This window comes from Tachysurus fulvidraco, chromosome 22 (genome assembly GCF_022655615.1).
Source record: "Tachysurus fulvidraco isolate hzauxx_2018 chromosome 22, HZAU_PFXX_2.0, whole genome shotgun sequence".
Classification (NCBI taxonomy): Eukaryota; Metazoa; Chordata; class Actinopteri; order Siluriformes; family Bagridae; genus Tachysurus; species Tachysurus fulvidraco.
The window spans coordinates 2,117,214-2,142,795 of NC_062539.1; the positions used below are offsets into that span (position 1 = coordinate 2,117,214).

The following is a 25,582-nucleotide window of genomic DNA, read 5'->3' on the forward strand; positions in this document are numbered from 1 at the left end:
TACGATACGATCACACAAATAACCTGTTTCTCATGTGAACAGTCCTGCTGTAAGAGTTAACTCCACACTGCAGGAGTTCATCTCAGTCCTGCTGAGCTGTCAGCAGTAATTAAGGACACGAGACTAACGACGTTCTCGTTTTTTTATTTAACGCCTCCCTGTCACTCTGACCGAGTTAGCAGACTTCCTCTCTGTATCTGAGGTTTTTTCCCCCCTTAATGATGGCACAGTCAGGTTGTATCACAAATACAGATATTTCTTTATCACACACGTTTTATCCGGGTTTTGAATCGGCTTTTTCTGTAGAAGATATAAAACGGATCATTTCATACCTTAAAGGCAGGGTCTCAGAAAACTGAGTCGGGCCGAATAATAAACAAAAATCAAAACAAAAATCAAAACAAACGTGTAGCCAATGAGCAGAAAGGGGCGTGTCTTGTCAATGTGCGACGGAGAGAGTGTTCAGTGCGCATGTGTGACATTAGCAGAAAGCGGTTTTAACATTGACATGGAGGATAAAAATATATATCCACATATTCACAGGTTGGAGTTTCCCGAGTCAATAACTCCTGAGCTAAACGCTGTTACTACACAAATAACACCTCTTTTCTATCGTAGTAATGTAGAGAGGCAGCTACAACCGCGTTTTGTGTAGTAACAGCGTTTAGCTCAGGAGTTATCGACTCGGGAAACTCCGACCTGTGAATATGTGGCCGACTTTACTTAAGACGCCGAGGCGCTTTTTTCCTTCTCGATAGGTGAGTAACGTTGGTTTTGCTTTGTTACACAGAACTAATATATGCCTTTGTCCTTTACATCATTATGCTTGTGTGGCATTTTTGCTTGTTTGTTTAACTACAATCGTATTGTTCTTCCCTTCAGCTACGATAAAGACACATTTCTTTCTGTTAGTCGCCTGGGTTACGTATGTATGTGTGGGCGGAGCTATCGATACGGGGGTGGGACCCGTTTGGGTTGGGGCGTTTGTTTTGGTGATTTAAAATGTCGACATTGGCTTTCAAACAACGAAGACCCTGCCTTTAATTCTTCAGTTTATAATGAGGTAAATATTAATTTAGTGCAAGGTGTGAAATATTTTAGGGATTGATTATGAGATGGAGGTGCAGGCCACACCCACTTTCAATTTTAACATGAATACAGATGTTATTCGGAGCAATAACCACAGATAAACACATACTATAATATAATATAATATAATATAATATAATATAATATAATATAATATAATAAGTTTAAAAGATTCTTTACCTGTTATGGACAGGGCCCTTGAATGTCGGGTCAAACTTCTGTGGCTCACCTGAGGAAAAAAAAGTTTGTGGTTAAGTTTCATTCAGAAATGACACGAGGAATAAACCACAGTGAAATGAGCGAATTAACTTCGTCCACATTCAGTACACGAACTCCTCCGTCCTCCATCTGTTCTGACCCACTAACCATCCTGAGGATAAAGGATAAGAAAAGATTCACACACCCGCAAAGACGTGCTCTATATACAGTATCCGACACGATGGAGGCCGAATTTCTCTCCGTCTCTGTTATTTCTAACGGAACCGTGTTTGTTACTGCAAAAAGACACAAGTGTGAAGTGTGAGGGAAAGGATCGGGGTCGGGCGATTACGGCCTCGAGTGCGGTTCTTATTAACTCTCTTATTAATTATCTACGGAAAAATAGTGTTGATGGTGAAGCTTTCTGTTTCTTCTCACGTCTGAAGTGTTTGTTTTGTGTTTTTTTTTGTGACATTTTTATGAAAGCGAAGAGAAATAAAATTAACATTCCTAACCTAAACCTTAATTATGCTTCATCATTTGCTTTTGCACTTTTAAAATAGATTCTGAGACAAAATATAATAAAACGAAGCCTGAATAAGACCATTCAGTCTTATGATCCTGGATGATTGCTTGTGACTCTCACACACACACACACACTCACATACATACACATATACACACATACACACACACTTTCTCACACACACACGTACATGTACACACACTCTCTCTCACACACACGTACACACTCTCTCTCTCACACACACACTCACAATCTCTCTCTCTCACACACGTACACACACTCTCTCTCTCACACACACGTACACACACGTACACACACGTACACACACACACGTACACATTCTCTCTCTCACACACACACTCACACTCTCTCTCTCTCTCTCTCTCTCTCTCTCTCTCTCTCTCTCTCACACACACACACACACACACTCTCTCTCTCTCTCTCTCTCTCTCTCTCTCACACACACAGAGTTCAGGATGTACTCTAAGACGCTGCTCCACATTTAAAAGCTACAGCTGCGGAGACAGAAGCATTGAGCCAAACTCTGCTGCACCTCCTCATTAATAATTCCTTGTCATTTCTGAGCCATAAACAGCTCGGCTGCTAGCAAAACATCCTTCAGTCTCTCTGGGGCTGTGGGTGAAAGAGAGATAGAGAGAGAGAGATGATCATGATGATGATGATGAAGAATGACCTCCTTGCGGATCCGAGGGCACAGTTACAGCACTTCTAAACACTGCTTTCAATCATTCAGACATTTCAAAATGTTCCTTTTCTCCCTTCAGGACAAATCGCTGATCAAGCACTAAATCTCTCTCATCTATTAGCGACATGAACACCGAAAAACACCAATTTAATGAGATAAAATGTCAACCAAAGAGCTGCGAGATGAACTCTGGTGGAATATTTAAATTTGTCAGAAAAAGAAAATCAGAAAAACGAAGAAAGCTCCAAGGATCTGAACTGAATTTAGTGATTGATTTCTTAATTAATTTCCATGTTCTCCACAGAGTTCTCCACAGAGTTCTCCACAGAGTTCCACACAGAGTTCCACACAGAGTTCCTCAGAGAGTTCTGCACAGAGTTCCGCACAGAGTTCCACACAGAGTTCCACACAGAGTTCCACACAGAGTTCCACACAGAGTTCCTCAGAGCGTTTTCCACAGAGTTCTCCACAGAGTTCCACACAGAGTTCCTCAGAGAGTTCTCCACAGAGTTCTCCACAGAGTTCTCCACAGAGTTCCACACAGAGTTAAACACAGAGTTCCACACAGAGTTCCACAGAGCATTTTCCACAGAGTTCTCCACAGAGTTCCACACAGAGTTCCACACAGAGTTCCTCAGAGAGTTTTCCACAGAGTTCTCCACAGAGTTCCTCAGAGAGTTCTCCACAGAGTTCTCCACAGAGTTCTCCACAGAGTTCTCCACAGAGTTCAGCAGAGAGTTTTCCACAGAGTTCTCCACAGAGTTCCACACAGAGTTCTCTACAGAGTTCCTCACAGAGTTCTCCACAGAGCTCTCCACAGACTTCTGCACAGAGTTTCTCAAAGAGCACTTCACAGAATTCCACACAGAGTTCCACACAGAGTTCCACACAGAGTTCCACACAGAGTTCCACACAGAGTTCCTCAGAGAGCTTTCCACAGAGTTCTCCACAGAGTTCTCCACAGAGTTCCACACAGAGTTCCTCACAGAGTTCTCCACAGAGCTCTCCACAGACTTCTGCACAGAGTTTCTCACAGAGCACTTCACAGAATTCCACACAGAGTTCCTCACAGAATTCCACACAGAATTCTCCACAGAACTCTCCACAGAATTCTCTACTCAAAGACACATAAACCAAGAATCTTTAAGGGTCGACAGTTTGACAAAATAAAAAACAACCTCATATATGATGCACCACTTGTATATCTGGTGCTGCTTATGATTGGTCTCTCAGGTCAGTAAGTGTGAAGGACGAGACATGCCTCAGTATATTGTGTTTTTTTAATTCCGACTCAGAAACACTGCACATATTTCAGGATGGTGTTGGTGTGAGACTCTGAACGCTGGTGGATCTGATTTGCTGCATGAAGCTGAAGGTGAGCAGGTCAGAGCTGCAGTGAGAGCAGGGAATAAAAGATTCCAGCATTTCAGCTCAGGGTGAAAAAAAGTTGCTTTGAAAACTTGATTTAAAACAGAAAAGCACACTCATGATAGCGGATTCTTATTCTTTAGCTAGGAGTTTGCCCCTAGTGGCGGTTGTGTTCACAACCTTTTGACATCAGGCACAAATGTATATTAAACATTTTTTAATGTTTTAAACATTTGTAATTCACTTCACGTATAAAAATACTGTCGCAAAAAAGGCACATGTATAAAAAATTCAGCTAGCTAGCTGGCTTTACAGGAGGCTAGCTATTATATACAGGATTAATGCTAACCAGCGAACATTAGCTAGTTCGACAGACGCATTATCACATAACACGATATACGGGATGTTTGTTTAAAAACATGATGAAATCGATATGAAGTAAACATGAGATTTAATAAACTGCACTCACTCCTGAAGTATAGTAACAGCATTTTTACTTCTACGTCAGACCTGACTGTACATCTGTAGAGTGAGTGTGTAACATCTGTACTGTGAGTGTGTAACTTATGTATAGCAAGTGTATAAAATTTGTAGAACGTGTGCAACATCTGTACGGCAAATGTTATATTTGTACAGCAAGTGTGTAACATCTGTAAGGCGACTGAGTAACATCTGTTAAAAACGAGTGTGTAACATCTGTACGGCCACTGTGTCACATCTGTAAAATGAGTGTGTAACATCTGTAAAAACGAGTGTGTAACATCTGTACAACGAGTGTGTAACATCTGTACGGCGACTGTGTAACATCGGTAAAAACGAATGTGTAACATCTGTACAGCAAGTGTGTAACATCTGTACAGCGAATGTGTAACATCCGAACAGCGACTGTGTAACATCTGTACAGTGAGTGTGAAACATCTGTACAGTGAGTGTGAAACATCTGTACGACGAGTGTGAAACATCTGTACGGCAAATGTGTAACAACTCTAGAGCGGATGTTAATGAAATCCCAGGAATCCTGTGTTTGCACTCAGCTCTGTGATGGTGGGTGGCACTGATCCCTTTTATCTTCTCTCTCAGATTCCCAGAGGAACGAGGGATTAAAGAGCGAGAGAATCAAAGAGCAGAGACAGGGAACAGCTTTATTCTGAGAAGAGATGCGTTAATCTCCACATCAGCGTCTCCATGGCTACAGCGAGTGCTCCTGTATACTCACATACACACACACCTACACACACAATCCTGTATGTAACCCTCAGACACAAACACACACCTGAATATGACCCCCCACTCATCCACCCACCCACCCGCACACTGAATGTTGGTGTGCAGCAGGAGCCAATCAGACTGAATTTCCATATCTTTTAGCCAACAATGCCAACAAAGCTAAGAACACTTATAAGGTTAAAAGTCATACGAGTTCAGTGTAAGGAACATTTCTGACCTCAGCTTGTGAACAGGTGAATGGCCGAGAGATCTGACGGTCTGAGAGCTAAGCGCCTGCGTTCATGGGGTGGAGCTTTGTGTTCGTGAGCAGGTCCAAGTATCAGATCCTACTCCATTAAACTTACACAACTGACCTGACTGAAGTATTTTTAAAGCTAAAACAAAAAAAAAACTGTCCAGGGAGCTACAGAGGAGAAGGAAGCAGTCCTGAGAAAAAAGCCTGATGATTCACAAACTGCTGTAAATATAAATCCAGCCAGTAAACTGAACCTTCAATTCTGATAAACCATTAAATCAGCTGCAGAATGTGAGGAGGCTGCAGAACTGATAAATTCACATCGACTCACCTCCAAACATCTCTGAGCTGGAGAGCGAGGAGCGAGAGAGAAGCCTCCGGAGTCGAGGGTTTACTCCAACGCCAAAATCACATCGTATCATATCAGACGCTTCGCTTCACTCGACTGACCTCAAAACTCTACACCAGAAATCAGAACTTGTACAGAGTTAAAAATTTCTCACGCAACGCAACGGCTTCCGAATGTAGCTGAGTTTCTCCCAGGAGTTGGAATGCTAATGTAGCTAACAAGTTACTGAAGTATATAGCATCCTGGAATCTGTTTTTTTACATCACATACTCATGCTACAGAACCCTACAGGCTGGGAGATACGACACAAATATCATATCGTGATACTTTTTCTATGATACACAATAAAAAACTATTATTAGTTTTGAATTTTTTTTTATTTTTTTTTTTTTAATGTTTGATAAGGAGCTTGAAAACATACTAACATGACGTTTTAGCACTTGGCCGGAACTCCATATCATCTCTCGGTCGAATTATAAATCATGATGGACGTCCTGGTGATGATCTTCCCAGCAGATTGTTTCCATGGCAACAAGCAAGCCACATCATCTTAATTCCAATTTGGTTTAAGAAGCTTAGCTTAACTGCGTTGTCCTCTCCGAGGATCTGCGAGTTGTCCTAATGTCCTCCACCTGGTGTAGATCCGTTGCTGTGTGAAAGTGGGTGTGTGTTTACGCTTTGATGTTCGCGTGATGTTTGCTCTGGGGAAACCCGGCACCTGTTCGCCACTAATTTACAAGTTAATGTTCTATTAAACGAGCGGATTCACGTCATCGGCCTGCAGAGAAACGCACATTAACATCATCGCCGGCTGTCAGGGACAATCACGTTCATCAGAGCAACTGTGCGTGTGTGTGTGTGTGTGTGTGTGTGTATGTCTGTGTGTGTGTTTAAAGGATTAATATCTTCATGACAATCCACCTGCTCTGTAAATATAACTTGCCATTAGAATTACAGTAGATATTTCTTTAGTATTATTTTTGTGATTGTTGCAGCCAAATATTTGCTCTCGGTCAGTAGAAATTCTGTGTATATATTTTCTATTTTTTTTTTTTACATTCATGGTGCTAACAGTAAGCACAGTAAGCCATTGTCACACCACTGCATCACTCCGAGTCTGACAGAAGTCTGAGTGGAGTCGAGTCGAGTCAAGTGAAGTTGAGTGGATTTGAGAATGAAGTGAAATCGAGTAGCATGTAGTCGATTGGAGTCGAAGGGAGTGGAGTGGAGTGGCATTGAATGGAAACAATTAGATTGGAGTCGAGTGGAGTAGAGTCAAGTGGAGTTGAGTGGAGACGAGTGGAGTGAAGCCGAGTAGCATGGAGTTGAGTAGAGTAGAGTGGAGTTGAGGGAAGTGGAGTGGAGTGGAATGGAGTGGGGTGACATCGAGTGGAGTCAAGTAAAGTAAAGTGAAGTCGAGTGGAGTGGAGTGTAGTCGAGCAGATTGGAGCCGATTGCAGTTGAGTGGAGTCAATTGGAGTCAAGTGTAGTGGAGTCGAGTGCAGTGAATTCAAGTCGAGTCGAGTGAAGTTAAGTCGAGTGCAGTGGAGTAGAGTGGAGTAGAGTGGAGCGGAGTGAGACAGTCGTCTAGCTCTGGGTCAGGATTAAAGTGCTTTGTGGGCATGTTTAAGGGGATTATGGGGACCAGCAGGATGCCTGAACCACTAACAGATGCTCCTGCATGCTAATGATCCAGCTTTGGCATTCATCAACATAAAGCCATGAGGCGTTTTACATCGCTGCTGAATTCTCTGGTCTGCTTCCACGCTCAACACTCGCTTTGAGAAACGCCGCCATATGTCGCGTCTGATCTGTTTGTTTCATTGACTACATAAAACCTTTTACTATTATTTATACTGAAATTCTTCTCCACGGAATCCTTTCTAAATCCCGATTGAATTCTTCACACTCTATTTTGTAATACTGAAGATAACAAAATATAAAATCGAAGCCAAAGCCGGAGAGCATCACGATCGTAAACGATTTGATCGAAATTTAAAAGGTCGCTGTGGTGAATTTTAGTGCGAGGAAACACGTCGAATTTATTTATTTATTCTTGTTAGCATGACGCTATCATCAAGCTATCGCATTGAGCTCGAGTTCCCAGTTTCCAGCATTTGCGTGAACATGAACAGAAGACAGACGACTGAAAAGTGACTTTAGTAATGAAGTACACTCGCTCGTGTCTTTTCCAACCTTGCTTGGGGAATTATTTATTTATTTAACGCTTCCTGTGCAGCAGAAACAGACAATAAACGTCACTTCTTTGTTGGAAAACCTTGGTTAATTCCACACGGTCCTACACGGCGAGCGAGGATCAGAGCGAAAGGAAGCAGCTGATTATCCCAACGGTGTCGAACTCATCGGTCCTGCACAGGACTCTGTGGACTCTGCTCTATAATCCCCACCCCTCACGCCGGAGTCAGACGTAAACATGTCTCCTTTCACGTCACACACTCTCTCACACACTGTGTCATCTTTCTCTTATTTATTTATTTATTTATTTATTTATTTATTTATTTATTTATTTATATTTATGATTGGTGCACACACTCACGGTCTCTCTTCTCCTTTAGAAGACTTTCGGGAAGGTAAAATCAGATGGACGTGAGGAGACGGAGAGATGAGTGAAGCAGCCTGCAGGACTTCCAGTTGTGAGATTTTATTTTACCTTTATTTTTTTACAGGAAGTCTCATTGAGATTAAAATCTCTTTTACAAGAGAGACCTGGCCAAGGTAGCAGCCATCCAGTTTGACAACATATTAAAATACAACAAGTACAAAAATAAAAAGAAATATGAAGACATAGGATCCTCTCAACAAAAACAATCACATGCATTCATTACCACTTTCTTTATGATGCCTTTAAATTCACCGATAGACACCAATTTCTTGAATTTTAAATCTTTTTGCAAATGATTCCATGCCAAAGGTCCAAAATAGGAAAATGCAGTTTTCCCCCCATTCAGTAAAAACTCTAGGTACATTTAAAAGAAAACACTTTTGAAGAGCGCAACTGGTAACTGCCAGAACTAACACAAAGAAGAGTACAAAGATACGCTGGAAGTTTACATAGCATTGCTTTATAAATAACAATGTACCGATGCTGTTTTCTTCGGATAGTTAGTGATGTCCGTCCAACCAACCAACTCATAAAGAACGCAATGATGAGTGAGGGATTATGGAATTTGTAATAAAGCGTAAAGAAGCACGGTAAACTGAATCAAGACGTCTTAGAATGGAAGAGGCTGCATGCATGTATAATATAATCCCCATAATCAATCACACTTAGGAAGGTAGCTCCAACAAGTTTCTTTTTAGCATGAATGTAAAATTAGATTTATTTCTAAAATAAAACCCAATTTTTACTTTGAGTTTTCTGATTAGATTAAACATTAAACAAAAGCTTATCGTCTATCCAAATGCCCAAGTATTTGTATGAAGATACCCTTTCAATACTTTTACCATCAGATGGATAGATGCTAAGATGCTCAAGTACTTGTGAATGAGCCTTTGAAAATATCATAAACTTTTCTGTGAATTTAAAACCAATTTTAAGCTCTCAAAAGCACTCTAATGACTGAAATGCAATTTGAAGTTCTTGCACTGCCCGTGTTACGGACGGAGCAAGTGTATAAATAATAGTATCATCAGCATAAAAGTGTTTTTTTTTTGCTTGAATGTCATTACCCAGGTCATTTGATGAAGATTATGTTCAAAGTGATATAATGGAACAAAGAGAACCATCTGTGGGAAGGAAGGAAGGTTTTTGCCCAATAAGGAATTTTAATAGGTCTTATACATATATATATATATATATATAATTACTGAAGGTCTGGAGAAGGTTTCTATGGACCTTTTTGGATTTGTCCTGCTTTTTCATGCTAAAAATCTCAGAAATCCTGGTACAATCATCTGCTCTGGTGCTCATCAGGTTCTGGCTGAAGGTCAGTTTTGGTCCTGACTCATGGGCTCCTTAGTGCTGGATGTGCGTACAGGACGTTGGATGTCTGCTTTTGGATGTACATCAAACTCTGACATTCATTGAATGTGATGAAATAACACGATGGCTCATGAAACTGATAAAGTATCACCTGTGGTGCTTGGGCCCACTAATCGCTGCTAGCTAATAAATAAATAATCAAACAGTAATCAATAAAAATATTTTTTTATTTGCAAATATTTATAACTAATATAATTACAATATTATAAATATTAAATAGAATCAAATTAACAGTATAGTTTTATATCCTATTATTATTATTATTATTATCATTATCATCATCATCATCATTATTGATGATGATGATAATGATAATAATAATAATAATAATAATAATAATAATAATCCCAATTAAGCAAATATTAATTCAACAAATTAAAGAAATTATATATTTTTTTACTTTTAATGTATTAGTGCATCACTGCAATTGATTATATTTTTGTATATATATATTTTTTTTTTTATTGTTTTTTTCAGTTTTATTCGTTTTTTTTCTTTTTCTTCTTTTCTTTTTAAAGCCGTGTATTAAATGGGTTAAAATAGTCTCAGGCATTAATTTTGCTGTAACACTGTATGCGTGCGCACACACACACACACACACACACACACATACACATACACACACACACACACACACACACGTATGTAAAGCATGTTGTACTAATAGAGCATCTCTCTCTCTCTCTCTCTGAGATTGTTACGGCTGCTTTCATTTTTTCCTTCTGTGCTGCACATCACCTCTCCCTCCTGCTGCTCTTCAGCTCTGCCTCATCCTCCTTCGTCCTCCTTTGTCCTCCTTCGTCCTCCTCGCTGTTGAGTTTTTCAGCTCATCTCTGCTTTAATGATGTTTTTTTCAGGTCTCTGTCCTCGTCTCCGCTCCTCTCATCTCCGCTCCTTCTCTCCTCTCTCTTCTCTTCTCATCTCCTCTCCTCTCTGTTCATTATACATCACACTCAAAGATCTGACAGCGGCCGTCCTCGGGGGTCTTGTCTACTTTTTCCTTCTGTGACATACATTAGAACTGTCTTCCTCTCAGCATCTCTCTCTACCTGTCTCTCTTTCAGTCTCTCACTCTGTAAAACTGCTCCTTCTAACTGTCTCTCTCTCTCTCTCTCTCTCTCTCCCAACACAGTGCTATCAGTGAGAAATAAACGCCTCAGTGTTGTGCTGTAAGTGGAAAATAATCATCCTCGGGTTAATAACAGCGTCTCCGCTTCCTCATGACATCCTTCATGATGTATCATGTTTCATTTATTATACATAACACAGCATCAGCATCGAGTCAGACACCGAGTTAGACGGTGAGTCAGACGGCGAGTCAGACACCGAGCTAAGCGGCACGTCCATTTTATAGGCTTCTGCTTTTGTCTCTCAGCCAATTAGCCGGTGTTGTAAGTTAAGAGTTAGCAGGTACGGCAGGAAGCAGGAAGTGCGATACGGTTACATAAAATATAAAAGTCAAACCTGGAGGCTGAGGCTTAGAGAAGATGACAGGATGGAACACAGAGTGAAAAATGTGTGGAGTCTGATCCGGTCTGATATCGAATCTAAATCTGATCCTATTATCTGAACACGTGTGTTGACCTGAGAGCAGAGTTGCACGTGTACTGTACGTGTGTCCATGTCTTTCTCCTTCCTGTCAGGGTAAGTCCTCTCTCTCTCTCTTTCAGAAGCCTACCGAGAGATAGACTGTAATTGATGCAATTTTGGGCTCAGGCAATTTTCTCTGCTCTGTGCTCAACGCATGACGGCAAGAAAAAAAGAGTAAAGCCTTTTTCTGGAGCTCCTGCTGACAAAAAGACAAGAAGAAGAACGAGTGCAGCTCAGAGACCCCGAGAGCCATGTCAAGAGAATTCATTACTGAGCCCTGTGCTACTGTACGTTCACATGCTAGTAACTGCGTCGCTTTACACGGTTGTTTGGCACAACACCTTACCGTTTCTATGGCAACAGCTCACTCACGAGGACGAGAGACGACCGTTTGTAGCTGCTGTAGAGTAACGTTTATCATCACGGAGCTCTGAACAGATAAAAAAACGATATGTTGTGGTGAGGTAGGAGAATAATCTCACACACACACACACACACACACACGTGTGTCACACACAAAGTCGTGGCCTAATGGTTAGAGTTTGTCTCCTAACCATAAGGTTGTGAGTTCGAATCTCGGGGCAGCCACGACTGAGGTGCCCTAGAGCAAAGCACCGAACCCCACCCGTACTCCCCGGGTGCCGCAGCATAAATGGCTGCCCACTGCTCCAGGTGTGTTTTCACGGTGTGTGTGTGTGTGTGTGTGTGTGTGTGTGTGTGTGTGTGTGTGCGCGCACTTTGGATGGGTTAAATGCAGAGAACGAATCCTGAGTATGGGTCGTACTGAGTACTTAGCCGTATGTCACTTCACACACACTTTTTTTTGTCACTTTTTTGTTATTTCCCTCAAAAAATGCAAATCCTGTTTATTTCATAATTAATAAAGTAAAAAATTTAAAAAATTGAAAGTTCAATTATTGTAAACTATTAAACTGTCGGTCCATAAATATATAAAAGTATTAAAAAAAAACAGCATTTGATCTGTTTCCAGCCTTGAAGATGAAATGATCCAAAATGTTCTTTATAAAAATGGACTAGGATGATGAGTCAGCGCTGTTTACTATCTCTCTCTCTCTCACACACACACACACACACACACACACACACACACACACACACACACACACACACACACTTCAGCAGCACGGCAGACAAACAGGAGGTGAAGCTCAGTGCAGTGAGACAGCAGCAGAGTGACGTCCTCTAACACCCACACAGCACCGATAACCAGGTTCAAGTCACTAACGACACTCACTGTTCGTCATTCACTAAACCACACACACACACACACACACACACACACACACACACACAGTATATATCTGTACAGCCTATAATTAGCCCATGCTAGCAGGTCAGACTTAGCTTTATTTTTCTGTGTGCACAAAGAGGATGATCTCCATACGGATGAGAGAAAGAGAGAGAGGGAGGTGTAAGATAGATAGATAGATAGATAGATAGATAGATAGATAGATAGATAGATAGATAGATAGATAGATAGATAGATAGATAGATAGATAGATAGATAGATAGATAGATAGATAGATAGATAGATAGAGTTGGAAAAAAAAAGAGTGTGGGAGAGATAAGTAATAGAGAGCGAGCGCGAGAGCGAGTTTCTATATAGAGAGAGAGAGCGAGAGAAAGAGACAGAGAGAGACTGAGAGCGAGATAGAGAGCAAGAGAAAGAGAGAGAGAGCTTCTTCTTGAATACACTGCACTGATTAAGTGATAAACAGAATGAATAATCGGTGAGAATCAACCCTCTAAATCAGGAGTGAATGAGAAACGTTGAATCACTCGTTTGCTTTTTTATTTTATTTTTATAAATCTGGTCAGTGTTTGTTACTGAAGCTGATCAAATGTGTCCTAAAAATCTTTAGCTAGCAGTTTATTCACTTCACTTTGTCCTAGAACTTTCTCTATAGCAGCGGTGTCCAGTCTCATCCACAAAGGGCCGCTTCCACCTGTTTAATCAGTTGTTCTTGGCTTTTAGCATAGACTCTGCTGTGGCTTCTGCTGGCTTTGGAGAAGATCGGACACCGCTGTTCTATACAATGCCGTGCTGCATTCTGCGCTCTGATTGGTCGGTCCTTCTCTTTGTACCGTATCAAAGTGCTCGTCCTGGTGGGTTCTCGTAACCATAGTAACGGCTCATTTATCGTTGTTGATGTGAGGAGACGTTTAGTCAACATTTACGGAAGGAGTCTCCAGTGTCAGCGGTGTGTGTGTGTGTGTGTGTGTGTGTGTGAGAGAGAAAGAGAAAGAAAGAAAGAAAGAGAGAGAGAGAAAGAGAGAGAGAGCGAGAGAAAGAAAGAGAGAGAGAGAAGAAAGATAAAAAATGACACGTTTTTTTAATAGGAAAAAAAACATGGCGTAAGATGATCTGGAAGAGGAACGTAATCCTCAATCGACAATAAATGGTTGTCATGGCGACCGCTCTTCATCGCCAAACGCCAGTGTGGATTATTTTCCTGTAACAGCACGACACCAAGGGTTTTATTATTAGCAGGAACATTTATTTATGTAAACGAGTCCAGCGTGAACTCTAGCGATCAGCTTCGTCTTGAATTCTCTGGGATTCTGTCCCCTTCTCGTCCCGTCCTACAATCCATCCGGTTTCCTTCGGTTCATTTTTCAACCTCATCAGTAATGTGTGAGGAAATAACGTTTTAATAAGATTTGTTATAAACCGCTTCTGCTCACAACGACTCTCTTTACTGCTGAGTAGAAACGGCGTGTCGAGAGAGGAACGATTTTCCTGCGAACAAAGTAATAAAAGGCGGTAATATCGCATGACGGCGCATTTTCTCACGCGGTCGAGGCGATAAAGCGGGCGGTCAGGGTGCAGGACGGTAGCACCGTTTATCGCCTGGGTTCTCTGGCTACAAAAGAACATCCCAGAGTTAATTAACACGACTTCCCTGTGGTGTCGTTTCACAAGATCCGTGCTGTGCTCACACCGAGATTCCATCCCTGCACCGTCTCAGACAGGAAGACATGAAGAGAGGCGAGGAAAGGCAGCGCTGCTGATGGAGGCAATGTTAAGTACCCTATTTAACCTTGAGTGTGAAGGTGCTGGAAGTTAATTAAGCGGCGGTGTAGAAAGCGAGACTCCCTCCAGGGCTTCCAGACTGAACAAATTATTCACTAACACGCCAAGACTCCGGGACGAGCGCAGACGAGTCGAGTCCAAAGAGAAAGAAAAGAAAAAAACAATGCTGAAATATTCATCTGCACACATTGAGGAAGCACTCGGAGGAACCACGCTGAGGAAGCGTGAGGGTTTTTAGGGCAGCGCTGGAGCCAAGATTAAAAATACATATAACCCATATTTCTTACACGGACTGAATACCGCATGAAACCTGCACGAGCTCTGAGACGATTTAAGGACGGATTACAGAGACAATGCTTTGATTATGCAGTCAACATAATGGGATGTACGTGCAAAACACAACAAATAAACACACACAGAAAATAAGAAAACATAACTGCAAAATGGGGGGGGGGGGCATGGTGGCTTAGTGGTTAGCACGTTCGCCTCACACCTCCAGGGTCGGGGGTTCGATTCCCACCTCCGCCTTGTGTGTGTGGTTTGCATGTTCTCCCCGTGCCTCGGGGGTTTCCTCCGGGTACTCCGGTTTCCTCCCCCGGTCCAAAGACATGCATGGTAAGTTGATTGGCATCTTTGGAAAATTGTCCGTAGTGTGTGAGTGTGTGAGTGAATGAGAGTGCGTGTGTGCCCTGTGATGGGTTGGCACTCCGTCCAGGGTGTATCCTGCCTCGATGCCTGATGACGCCCGAGATGAGTCACAGGCTCCCCGTGATCCGAGAAGTTCGGATAAGCGGTAGAAAATGAATGAATGGATGAATGGATCAGACCTGCACAACATTCTGGAGGAAAGTTTTGACCTTTCCGCTTTACAGAGCTGCTTTAGCACAGACACATTTGTAGGATGTCTGGTGTGAACAGCTCTCTTGAGGTCGCTCCACAGCAGGTCAGGGCTCTGACTGAGGCATATTTTGTTTTTCTGAAGCCAGTCTGTGGTGGAGTTACTTCGATGCTTAGGGTCGTCGTCTCGCTGCATCACCCAACTTCTACTAAGATTCAGCTGGCGGACGCCACCCTGAGATTATCCTGTAGGATATTATGGTAAACTCTGGAATTGATTTTCCCCTCGATGACGGTAAGTGGTCCAGGCCCTGAGGCAGTGAAGCAAGCCCAAATCATGATGTTCCCTCCATCATACTTCACCACTGGGATGATGTTTTGATGTTGGGAAGCTTTGCCCATACATACACACTGCTGAATATTCTTCCTGAACAACGTTTGTTTCATCAGTCCATAAAACCTTTTCCCAGGGGCTTCCTCCGTGGTCTTCTGCATTAGACACCCTGCCTGTTTAAAGACTTGCATCATGAACAGAGATGTTTGCCAGTTTCCTGTTTCATTCCTCCAGCAGCAAATTCACCAGCGATCAGGAATGTTCAGAAGGACACATTAAACCTGACACTGGAGACTCCTTCCTTAAACCATAATCATGTGCATGAGGCTTAAAATGATTCACAGGGTTCTCAGGAAAGAATGAAGTTACACTGCATTACACACACACACACACACACACACACACACACACACACACACACACACAAACACACACACAGCTGCTTTACCCAGCACACACATCTATACACAAACACACACAAACAAAACTGCTTTACCCAGCACACACATGCGCGCGCGCGCGCACACACACACACACACACACACACACACACACACACACATCTATAATGTTTATAAGATAGCCAAACACACACCTCCAATCTATATGTTTATTTTTCAGATAACCAAACATGCACACAAAGCTGCTTTACCCAGCACACACACACACACACACAAACAAACACACCTATAAGAGACTTTACCGACACATATCACATATGAATCACTATAGGCTTCCTTACTTAACACACACAAAGACAAAGACACACACACACACACACACACACACACACATCTATACACAAATACACACCTTACATCTATATTGTTTATAAGATAACCAAACACACACAAAGCTGATTTACACAGCGCGCACACACACACACACACACACACACACACACACACACACACACACACACACACACACACACACACACAGAGAGAGAGAGAGAGAGAGAGAGAGAGAGAGAGAGAGAGAGAGAGAGAGAGAGAGAGAGAGAGAGCGCTCCACTTTAGCACTCAGAAATAAACAGTGATCTTACCGTAAAAAGCAGACGGTACCGGGCTGTTTCTCGCCATCCCAGCGCGCGCTTACAGCTCTACATACCGACACACGCGCGCGCGCAGACGGATGAGTGTCGAGTTTAAAGCGATTTAATCCTCAATGAACACAATGAGCTTCTGCTCACTTGCGCGCGTGCTCTCTCTCTCTCTCTCTCACACACACACACACACACACACACACACACACACACACACACACACACACACACACACACACACACTCTCTCTCTCTCTCTCTCTCTCTCTCTCTCTCTCTCTCTCTCTCTCACACGCATTATTATTATTATTATTATTATTATTATTATTATTAATAATATTTTATTTATTTATATAAAGCAAGAGGAATTTATGTGAATACTTTTGCTTGTGCTATTAAATAAACGTTCAGACGTTCGTGTTATTAAATAGACGCATTATTATTATTATTATTATTATTATTATTATTATTATTATTATTATTTACATTACTACACCTTAAATTTCCTCCTGCTGAGTGTTTTGCTAGAATATTACACCAAACAAACTCCACTGAAATTCATCACACCACATTCAGATGTTTACAGAATGGCGCCATCTAGTGTCTCTCTCTCTCTCTCTCTCTCTCTCTGTGTGTGTGTGTGTGTGTGTGTGTGTGTGGCAAATAAGCTTATTGTGATTTATATGTGATTTGTGTCGGTAAAGTATCTTTTAGGTGTGCGCACACATACACACGCACGCACACGCACAAACGCACGCATCTACAGTGCAGTGTTGTGATTGGCACAAAGTTCTCCTGCATATTGTTTCATTTTCAAAAGCGAAAGTGAGAGTCACCACAGCAGACAGTTATAGTGGCGTTATACATTTTATACTGAGATTAAGAGTATTTAAAATTTCTTCTTCTTGAATTATCACAGAAATGGTGAGTGTTGTTTTTCTTGTATTCTTGGTGGTGTTTGGATAAACTGGTATTTTTTAAAACAAATTTTCAATAAAAAGAAAAAAACAGTCGTGATTTACTATCGATGTCGTAATGGACATTTATGGGTAGAGATTTCAAAGCTGTTCTTCAGGCTCTGTATAAGGATGTGAGCAACTGATAGAAATAGAATCACCTGCTGCTTTTGTTATATAATAATAATAATAATAATAATAATAATAATGAGACTTGGAAATGGAAATGTGTAAAGATAAAATATGGCTATAGAGTGAAGGGGTTGTCATGTACGTGATACAGGTTAGATCCAAATGCTGGTTTATTAGGCGATATCCAAAACAGGCAAAGTTCAAACAACAAGCAAACATCAAAGGAAACCTAAGTAGTCCAATATAGCTGCAAGCAGCGATGGCGGCCCTCGCAGTTTTTTTCATCACTATACGTTTCCTCCCAGAAAACAATGCACAGTGGGCAAGTGAATCAAGTGGGTAAATATCAGTGGACTATTTTACATTGTTACTGACCCATTTGGGGACTATGGGTATATGAAACCCCACATTTTAGACAAACAGGGGCGCTAGTGAGCCACTTAAGAGACACACCTTTGTCTGACCTTTTTGTCCACACTAACAGCCGACAAATGCGATAAATTTCAAGTTAATCTAAGCACGCCAAAAGCCTTAAATATGCCTGAAATAAAAGTAAACTTTGACACGATGCCATGGCAACAGTGTTTGAGATATCAAAACTCCGTTTGCAATTTCGCATTAGATTCAATCGCATGAATCCTCTAGGAGGAGTATGTAAAAGTCCATTGCATGCAACTGTGAAAAAAAATCCACCTTTGTGACTGGCACACTTCCTGGGGCCTGTTGGTGGCGCTATACCCGTGACTCACAATAAGCACATCGATGCGATCGGAATCCTTGGCTGAACATACACACCACGTGTCATCACAATAAGACACTTCCTGTTTCTCTGAATTCGCCATAACTTAGTCGCCTCGCCATGGCAGCACCGTTCGAGATATCAAAAATCCCTTCAGATATTTAGCAAGTGCATCGTCTCGGCATCATGTTCACCACGTTTGGTGTCAATCGCATGAATTCCATAGGAGGAGTGTTTAAAAGTTCACCGAATGAAATTATGAAATAAAAAATGGCTGACTTCCTGTTGGGCGGAGCTCATAGTTTAGAGCGCGAAAGTTGTTCGGGTCGATGAGATCTATATGCGTACCAACTCTCTTACATGTGCGTATATAATTACCTGATCTATGCACAAATGTTTGTTTTTGCATTACAGGGGGCGCTACAGAGCCCCCCAGCCACGCCCGTATTCCAGCCTCTGCCCAAGCCTAGCGTCGCCCGACTCTGACGTGTGTGCCAAATTTCAAGTTTTCGAGCATGTTAATGGACCCCAATTGGCCAATGTGTGCATAAAATAAATTATTATTATTAATAATAATCATACTAATAATAATAATAATAATAAACCCGAGCAAAAACAATAGGGCTTCGTACCATCGGTGCTCGGGCCCTAATAAGCCAGGCGTAGGTCAGGGCAGGTAGCAAACAGTCATAAACGCGAAAAACAAGCAAGGGCAAAACAAGGCAATAGACGGAACCCATAATACGCTCAGCATGCAGACAAGGCTTAACGACAGCCAAGCGTTCTGAGTGAGCTTAAATAGACCAGGTGATTGCAAATAGGAAACAGGTGTGCTGAATTGGTGGTGCAATGAATTGTGGGAAATAGAGTCCTGACGCTAAAGTGCAGCAAATCCTCTGCAGGCCAGCAGGGGGAGCCCTCATGGCTTTCATAACAGGTTTAAAGTTCAAATACATTATATAGACATTTGTAAAGTCGAATATTTCACAACTTATCAGACATTTATAGAATATTTACAGCAATTATACAGTAATTTATCAGTAGAAACAAATTATTTTGCTCTTTTCTGTTACTCTGCCTAATCTTATAATTAATAGTTTTAAATTTAAAGGTTTTTTATTCCTAAGTTGTGGGATGTGGTATGTTAATGGTTAAGGTGTTAGATCACTAATCAGGAGTTTGAATCACAGGTCCAAAAAGCGTCCAATGATGGGCCCTTAAGCAAGGGCCTTAACCCTAAGTTGTATAAACATTAAATACAATTAAGTCACTCTGCATTCATGTAAATTGTATTATTCTTTTTTTACTCAGCACTTTCATGTACAACATGTTCTGGAACAATAATAAACCTTCTTTGATTCTTCACAGCCGGACCCACCAACATGCACAATTTTTTTTCCTGCTCTTTATTTTTATCTTTTTTAATTCAATTGGTGATTTTTTTTTTCTAGGCACGATCAAAGGAAAGCACAGAGAAGAACCTCAAGTCAACGTTCAAAGTTGTAAAAAAGTACAAAGATGAATTTTATTCGAACAATGTCATGGAAGGAGATGTGTTCGTTGTGAAACATGAAAGAAAGGTCCAGAAGGCTGGATTGTACACTGATGGACAGATCATTCAGTTACAAGGTAAAAAAAAAACATAAAACATAATAGACCGAAATAGACCATGAAGCAAATACAGTTATAATGTACAGTGTGTAGGTGTTCCAGTAAATCGAGAGAGGTGACTGTGTAAAGCAGATTTGATTATTGTCCTTGAACATCACAAGAGTTTTATTGCTCTTATATCACACTGATAACAGTTTTCCCTTATTCAATTCAATGAAAGTTTATTTGTATAACTCTTTTTACAATTGACATTGTCTCAATGCAGCTTTATAGAACATAGACATAGAACAAAAGGTTAATATAAAGAATAATATAAAGATTAATACAATACAAGATTCAAGATTAATATTAGATATATTTAGTTCACAATGTGTAGGTGACTGTGGGGAGGAAAAAACACCCTTAGATGGTAAAGGAAGGAACCTTGTGAGGAACCAGACTCAAAGGGGAACCTCATCCTCATATGGGTGACACTAGAGGGTGTGATTATAAATATACAGTCTGATAAATGTTGTATTGATGCAAAAGATCACATGGAGTTCACATCTCCTCTTTAGTATTGCAGAGTCCAACTGGAGCTGGTAGACCTCTAGATGCCTCGGGTTCCTCAGAGTCGCCTTCGTCTCAGTTGATGTCCACAATCTTCATCGCAGGGAAGACGATCAGAGCTGGTACAATTTCTGGATGCCTGGGGATGGGTAGAAAGAGAGAAGCAGTGGAGAGGGATTAACGTAGTTGCTGTTTATAATATTTGCAAGTCTGATGTAATAGTGCACAATATTATGGGATGTATTATGTGTACACCTGACTAAAGAGATGAGTTTTTAATCTACATCTAAACTGGGAAAGTGTGTCTGAGCCCCGAACACTATCAGGATGACTATTCCAAAGTTTGGGAGCTAAATAAGAAAACGCTCTACCACCTTTAGTAGACTTAGATATTCTGGGAACTACCCGAAGTCCTGAGTTTTGTGATCTCAGAGAGCGTGAAGGATGGTAACGTGTTAGAAGACTAGTTAGATACATGGGAGCTAAACCATTAAGAGCCTTGTACGTAAGTAGCAGCAGTTTGTAGTCAATTCTATACTTAACAGGTAGCCAGTGTAGAGATGATAAAATTGGGGTTATATGGTCATACTTTCTTGTCCTAGTGAGAACTCTGGCAGCTGCATTTTGGACTAACTGTAACCTATTTATTAAAGATGCAGGACAACCACCTAGTAATGCATTACAATAGTCCAGTCTAGAGGTCATGAAGGCATGAACGAGCTTCTCAGCATCAGATACAGACAGGATGTTTCTCAGCTTGGCAATATTTCTAAGGTGGAAGAAGGCTGTTTTGGTAGTATGGGCGATATGATTTTCAAAAGACAAGTTGCTATCTAATATGACACCCAGGTCTTTCAATGTCGAACTACTAGTAACAGAACGTCCCTCTAAATAGAAGAGAATTGTGAGAGTTTCTGTGTACTGGTTTTTGGACCGATACGTAGTATTACTGTCATATTGGAGTTTAACAACAGAAAATTTCAGCTCCTCCAGTCTTTTATCTCTGTAATGCACTGAGTTAATTTGGACAGTTTAGCTATTTCATATGGTTTTGATGAGATATACTGTACAGTATAACTGTGTATCGTCCGCATAACAGTGGAAACTAATCCCATGTCTTCTAATAAAGTTCCCTAATGGAAGCATGTACAGTATATCGAGAAAAGCAGCGGTCCTAGGATTGATCCTTGAGGGACCCCATATTTAACTGGCAAATAACTTTATTCTTTATTATTTATTAAAAGACTGATCTATGGTTTCATTGAATGTCCACCAGCCTTTTTTTCTCTCTCCTGAAGTTAATTAGAAAAAAGCAACTTGTCAATAAACTGAAAACTCAGTTACAGCTTTTTTTAGTGTCTCATATCAAACGTTTATTATCCTGTATGTTTTGTGTTATTGCCTAGAACTGTGTTTATTTCAGATTGATGCCTTGTCAGTGTATTCTGTCATAATTCTGTTCTAATTCTGATGTATAATGGTGGATTATGTGTTCAGTCTTAACAGGAACACTCCACAACAGTACAGAGATAAACAAGGTGAATGTGGATGCGTTCACTGGAGGAAAAAGTTTTGCTGTTTACAGGAAGAAGAAAGGAATTTCTCAGTCATTCAAGAAAAATATTGATGAAGCAATGAGCAAATGTCCAGAAACCAATTTTCATAGATATAACTGTATGGAGTTTGTCATGGAGCTTCTCGAGCTTTATCTGCCGGTAAAACAACAAATTTCACAACTTAAGAACAAAAACCAGGACATGTATTCATGAACATTCTCAGTGTAAATAGTTTCGTTTATAAGAGAAAGTTCTTAGAAATCTGGGCGTTTCCCTTTAAGACTTAAGAGAAGATCCTAGTAGAGATAAAAGTTCTTCATAAAGCATCTAAACACTTAATAGAGCTCATAAGGTCAAAAAGTGTTAAGAGTTGTGAGGGGGACTTTTAAGAGGATGAAGAGTTTCTTTATCAGAGGAAAAAAAGATATTGATACAGATATTGGAACATCTCTAATACGGTCGGTCACCAGCGTAATCCCTACACCATTTAGTCTCTAATATCTTAACACAGAGACAAAGGGAAGGTTTATTATAGACCAGATTTAAAAAAGCCCTTCTATGTTTTTATTGCACAATCAATCACAGGCTTCAAAAGTGTCGCACCTATTAACAGGTTAAACCCCGCCTCCTCTCTAAGATAATAGTTGTTGTTCAGAGTTGAATTTGGTTCTGAATCTTAAGATAAGGTTCACAGTTAGAGATTTTTAAGCTAAATCAGGAGCTCTCTGAGATCATTCTTTATGAGTCTTTATGAATACAGGCCCAGAATTTATATATAAAGGGAAAGCATCTAAAAGGGAAAGAGATGTTGCTTTAGTTTCTTTTTCACTATCCTGACGCCGATGATTTGTTTTATTTAACTGGTGATTTGTTTTTTATTCCAGCCGTATAAAACAGATTGCAGTAAGATTGCCTTTGGCACCAAACCAAAGGGCTTCAAAGTTGTCAAAAACTTCGCTGATGACTACAAAAAAAACGCAATGTTAGGAGACCTGTTTCTTGTACAAGGTGGGCCATTTGGCAGCAGTAACCTCCATGCTGGTGTGTGCTGCAGTGAAAAGGGCCCAAAGATCATTCAGCTCATAGGTAAATCTCCAATCTCTAAATCTCTAGACATTAATAAGAAACTTTGCCTCAGACAAACCTGATAAAGAAAAAAACAGGTTTATTTGTTTTAGTCATCTGAATGTGGTGCTTCACTTAAGCAGCTACAAAACCCAAATACAAACGTTATGTTTTCATCACATCTGTAAATTGTCTCATCTCTACTATTTATTAATGTTGCTTGCAAAGCAACATTCTTGTTATCTTACATACTGAGATATTCTTCTTCCGGGCAAAATTTCGGTGCATAACTTGTCCCACAGCTTTTGTCCTAGACCCATGAATGAGGTGTCAAATCGACCGTCTCGTTGAGTAGAGGTGTGCTTTGACTTTTATAAGCGGTTCGCACAGCGGAGGAAAAAGCGGCCAAAAAAGTCACATAGAAATGAATGGGGAATTCCTAAAATTCTTTTAAGCTCTCCCAAACACAGTGTGGGAGCTCAGGCACGGCTTCTCTTCTGTGTTCTCCTAGTGACTGTAGATGTAAAGGAGTCTCTCAATACATGTAACTATCAACTCCACACTATCAATCCAATGATTCCAAAAGTATTGGCCCCCAGTCCGATGAGGGGAACCGACGTCACGTGTAGCCCCGCCCCCAAAATAAGCGAAATCAAAAAGTTAGCACAACATGGACATATCATATAATCAAAACACTCAGCCCAATGAGGGGAACTTGCCACGTGCAGGCACCATTCACGTTTTCTTCAGGAAATGTACATTCTAGTTTTACATTAAGACTGGATAAAACTTACAAAATTATTTCTTTTTTTTTTACAGAGACCACAACCGTTCCAGGTGTCGTGAACAAAGTGCATCTCAACGGGTTTTCTGCAGGCATGAGATATGCAATTTATAGGAAGAAGACGGGAATCCCAGACTCGTTAAAAAAAAAAGTTGATGAAGCATTGAGCAGAATGCCAAATCGTCGACAGGCAGAATACAGCAATGTGCTTTTTGCTTTGGAGCTTCTCTTTGGAAAATTAGAGGTAATATAGGGCAATTTACAAAAAATAAATAAAGTGTGTATATATATATATATATATATATATGTGTGTGTGTGTGTGTGTGTGTGTGTGTGTGTTTACTTTTACAGGAAAAAGAAAGAGATGTGGAAGATTTAAACGACATTTTATTTGGTGACACTGAATGAGTGCAGCTCTGTACAACATGAAGATTCTTCTTTAAATTTTTTTTTTAATGAAAATCTGCTAACGGACCATTTACTGTTTATTTTGCTTTAGTTAAACATCATTTATTCTTAAATCAGTATTAAATCCTAAAATAGAGTTTCATGTTTGATTTTTTTTTAATCGTCAAACTTCAACAGATAAAAATAAAAAATAAAATCTTTAACCGTGTTTTTTTAACGCTCATTGATTTTTTCTTGAGAGAAAGAATTTTAAGTGAGTTTAAATTGAATTCAATTTAAATAAATTAAAGCCATGTTCACAAATATAAAAGCTGTGCTTATGAGCTCATTTTGTTTTTTGTTATCGTCTAGTCACCATTTACGAAAAAGCAGCTTTGAAATGGACTGAAAGTGTGTGTTTGTCTGTCAGTCAGGTCATTTAGAGGTGAGGTGTGTTTGTCTGTCAGACAGGTCATTTAGAGGTGAGGTGTGTTTGTCTGTCAGACAGGTCATTTAGAGGTGAAGATCTGTTTGTTTTCAGACAGGTCATTTAGAGGTGAGGTGTGTTTGTCTTTCAGACAGGTCATTTAGAAGTGAGGTGTGTTTGTCTGTCAGACAGTTCATTTAGAGGTGATGTGTGTTTGTCTGTCAGACAGGTCATTTAGAGGTGTGGTGTGTTTGTCTGTCAGACAGGTCATTTAGAGGTGAGGTGTGTTTGTCTGTCAGACAGGTCATTTGGAGGTGAGGTGTGTGTCTGTCAGACAGGTCATTTAGAGGTGAGGTGCGTTTGTCTGTCAGACAGGTCATGTAGAGGTAAGGTGTGGTTGTCAGACAGGTCATTTAGAGGTGAGGTGTGTTTGTTTGTAAAACAGTTCATTTAGAGGTGAGGTGTGTTTGTCTATCAGACAGGTTATTTAGAGGTGAGGTGTGTTTGTCTTTCAGACAGGTCATTTAGAGGTGAAGATCTGTTTGTTTTCAGACAGGTCATTTAGAGGTGAGGTGTGTTTGTCTGTCAGACAGGTCATTTGGAGGTGAGGTGTGTGTCTGTCAGACAGGTCATTTAGAGGTGAGGTGTGTTTGTCTGTCAGACAGTTCATTTAGAGGTGATGTGTGTTTGTCTGTCAGACAGGTCATTTAGAGGTGTGGTGTGTTTGTCTGTCAGACAGGTCATTTAGAGGTAAGGTGTGTTTGTCAGTCAGGTCATTTAGAGGTGAGGTGTGTTTGTCTGTCAAACAGTTCATT

General features: G+C 40.6%; 2 protein-coding genes and 1 long non-coding RNA gene across 4 annotated transcripts in view; 2 read left to right on the forward strand and 1 right to left on the reverse strand.

Annotated features, from left to right (window-relative positions):
- Positions 1-16,753, reverse strand: part of slc44a5a (solute carrier family 44 member 5a) — a 41,687-nt gene extending 24,934 nt beyond the window's left edge. Inside the window, exons 1-2 of the mRNA XM_027158284.2 lie at positions 16,563-16,753; positions 1,270-1,318 (exon numbers count right to left, since the gene is read on the reverse strand). Of these exons, the coding sequence (XP_027014085.2) occupies positions 1,270-1,318; positions 16,563-16,599 (86 nt within the window). The 5' untranslated portion in view covers positions 16,600-16,753. The remainder of the gene's footprint in view (positions 1-1,269; positions 1,319-16,562) is intronic.
- LOC113650148 lies at positions 3,563-6,059 on the forward strand. Its single transcript, XR_007139145.1, has 3 exons — positions 3,563-3,752; positions 3,835-3,894; positions 4,968-6,059. It is a non-coding gene; the product is annotated as an uncharacterized LOC113650148 (long non-coding RNA).
- A 477-nt stretch (positions 16,754-17,230) lies between the features above and the next one.
- LOC113650147 lies at positions 17,231-24,821 on the forward strand. Of its 2 annotated transcripts, XM_047806643.1 has the most exons (7): positions 17,233-17,485; positions 19,840-20,017; positions 20,557-20,670; positions 22,046-22,263; positions 22,989-23,190; positions 23,989-24,197; positions 24,305-24,817. In XM_047806643.1, the coding sequence occupies exons 1-7, from the start codon at positions 17,483-17,485 to the stop codon at positions 24,359-24,361; spliced, it is 981 nt and encodes a 326-aa protein (XP_047662599.1). In that variant the 5' UTR covers positions 17,233-17,482; the 3' UTR covers positions 24,362-24,817. The 2 variants fall into 2 exon arrangements, with proteins under 2 accessions (XP_047662600.1, XP_047662599.1); XM_047806644.1 differs by lacking the exon at positions 20,557-20,670 and having other exon boundaries at positions 17,231-17,485; positions 24,305-24,821.
- Positions 24,822-25,582: the final 761 nt, after the last annotated feature.

Coding starts and splice junctions, on each gene's coding strand:
- LOC113650147 (XM_047806643.1), top strand. Junction 23,191..23,988: donor AAAGATCATTCAGCTCATAG/GTAAATCTCCAA, acceptor TTTTTTTTACAG/AGACCACAACCGTTCCAGGT. Junction 24,198..24,304: donor TTCTCTTTGGAAAATTAGAG/GTAATATAGGGC, acceptor TTACTTTTACAG/GAAAAAGAAAGAGATGTGGA.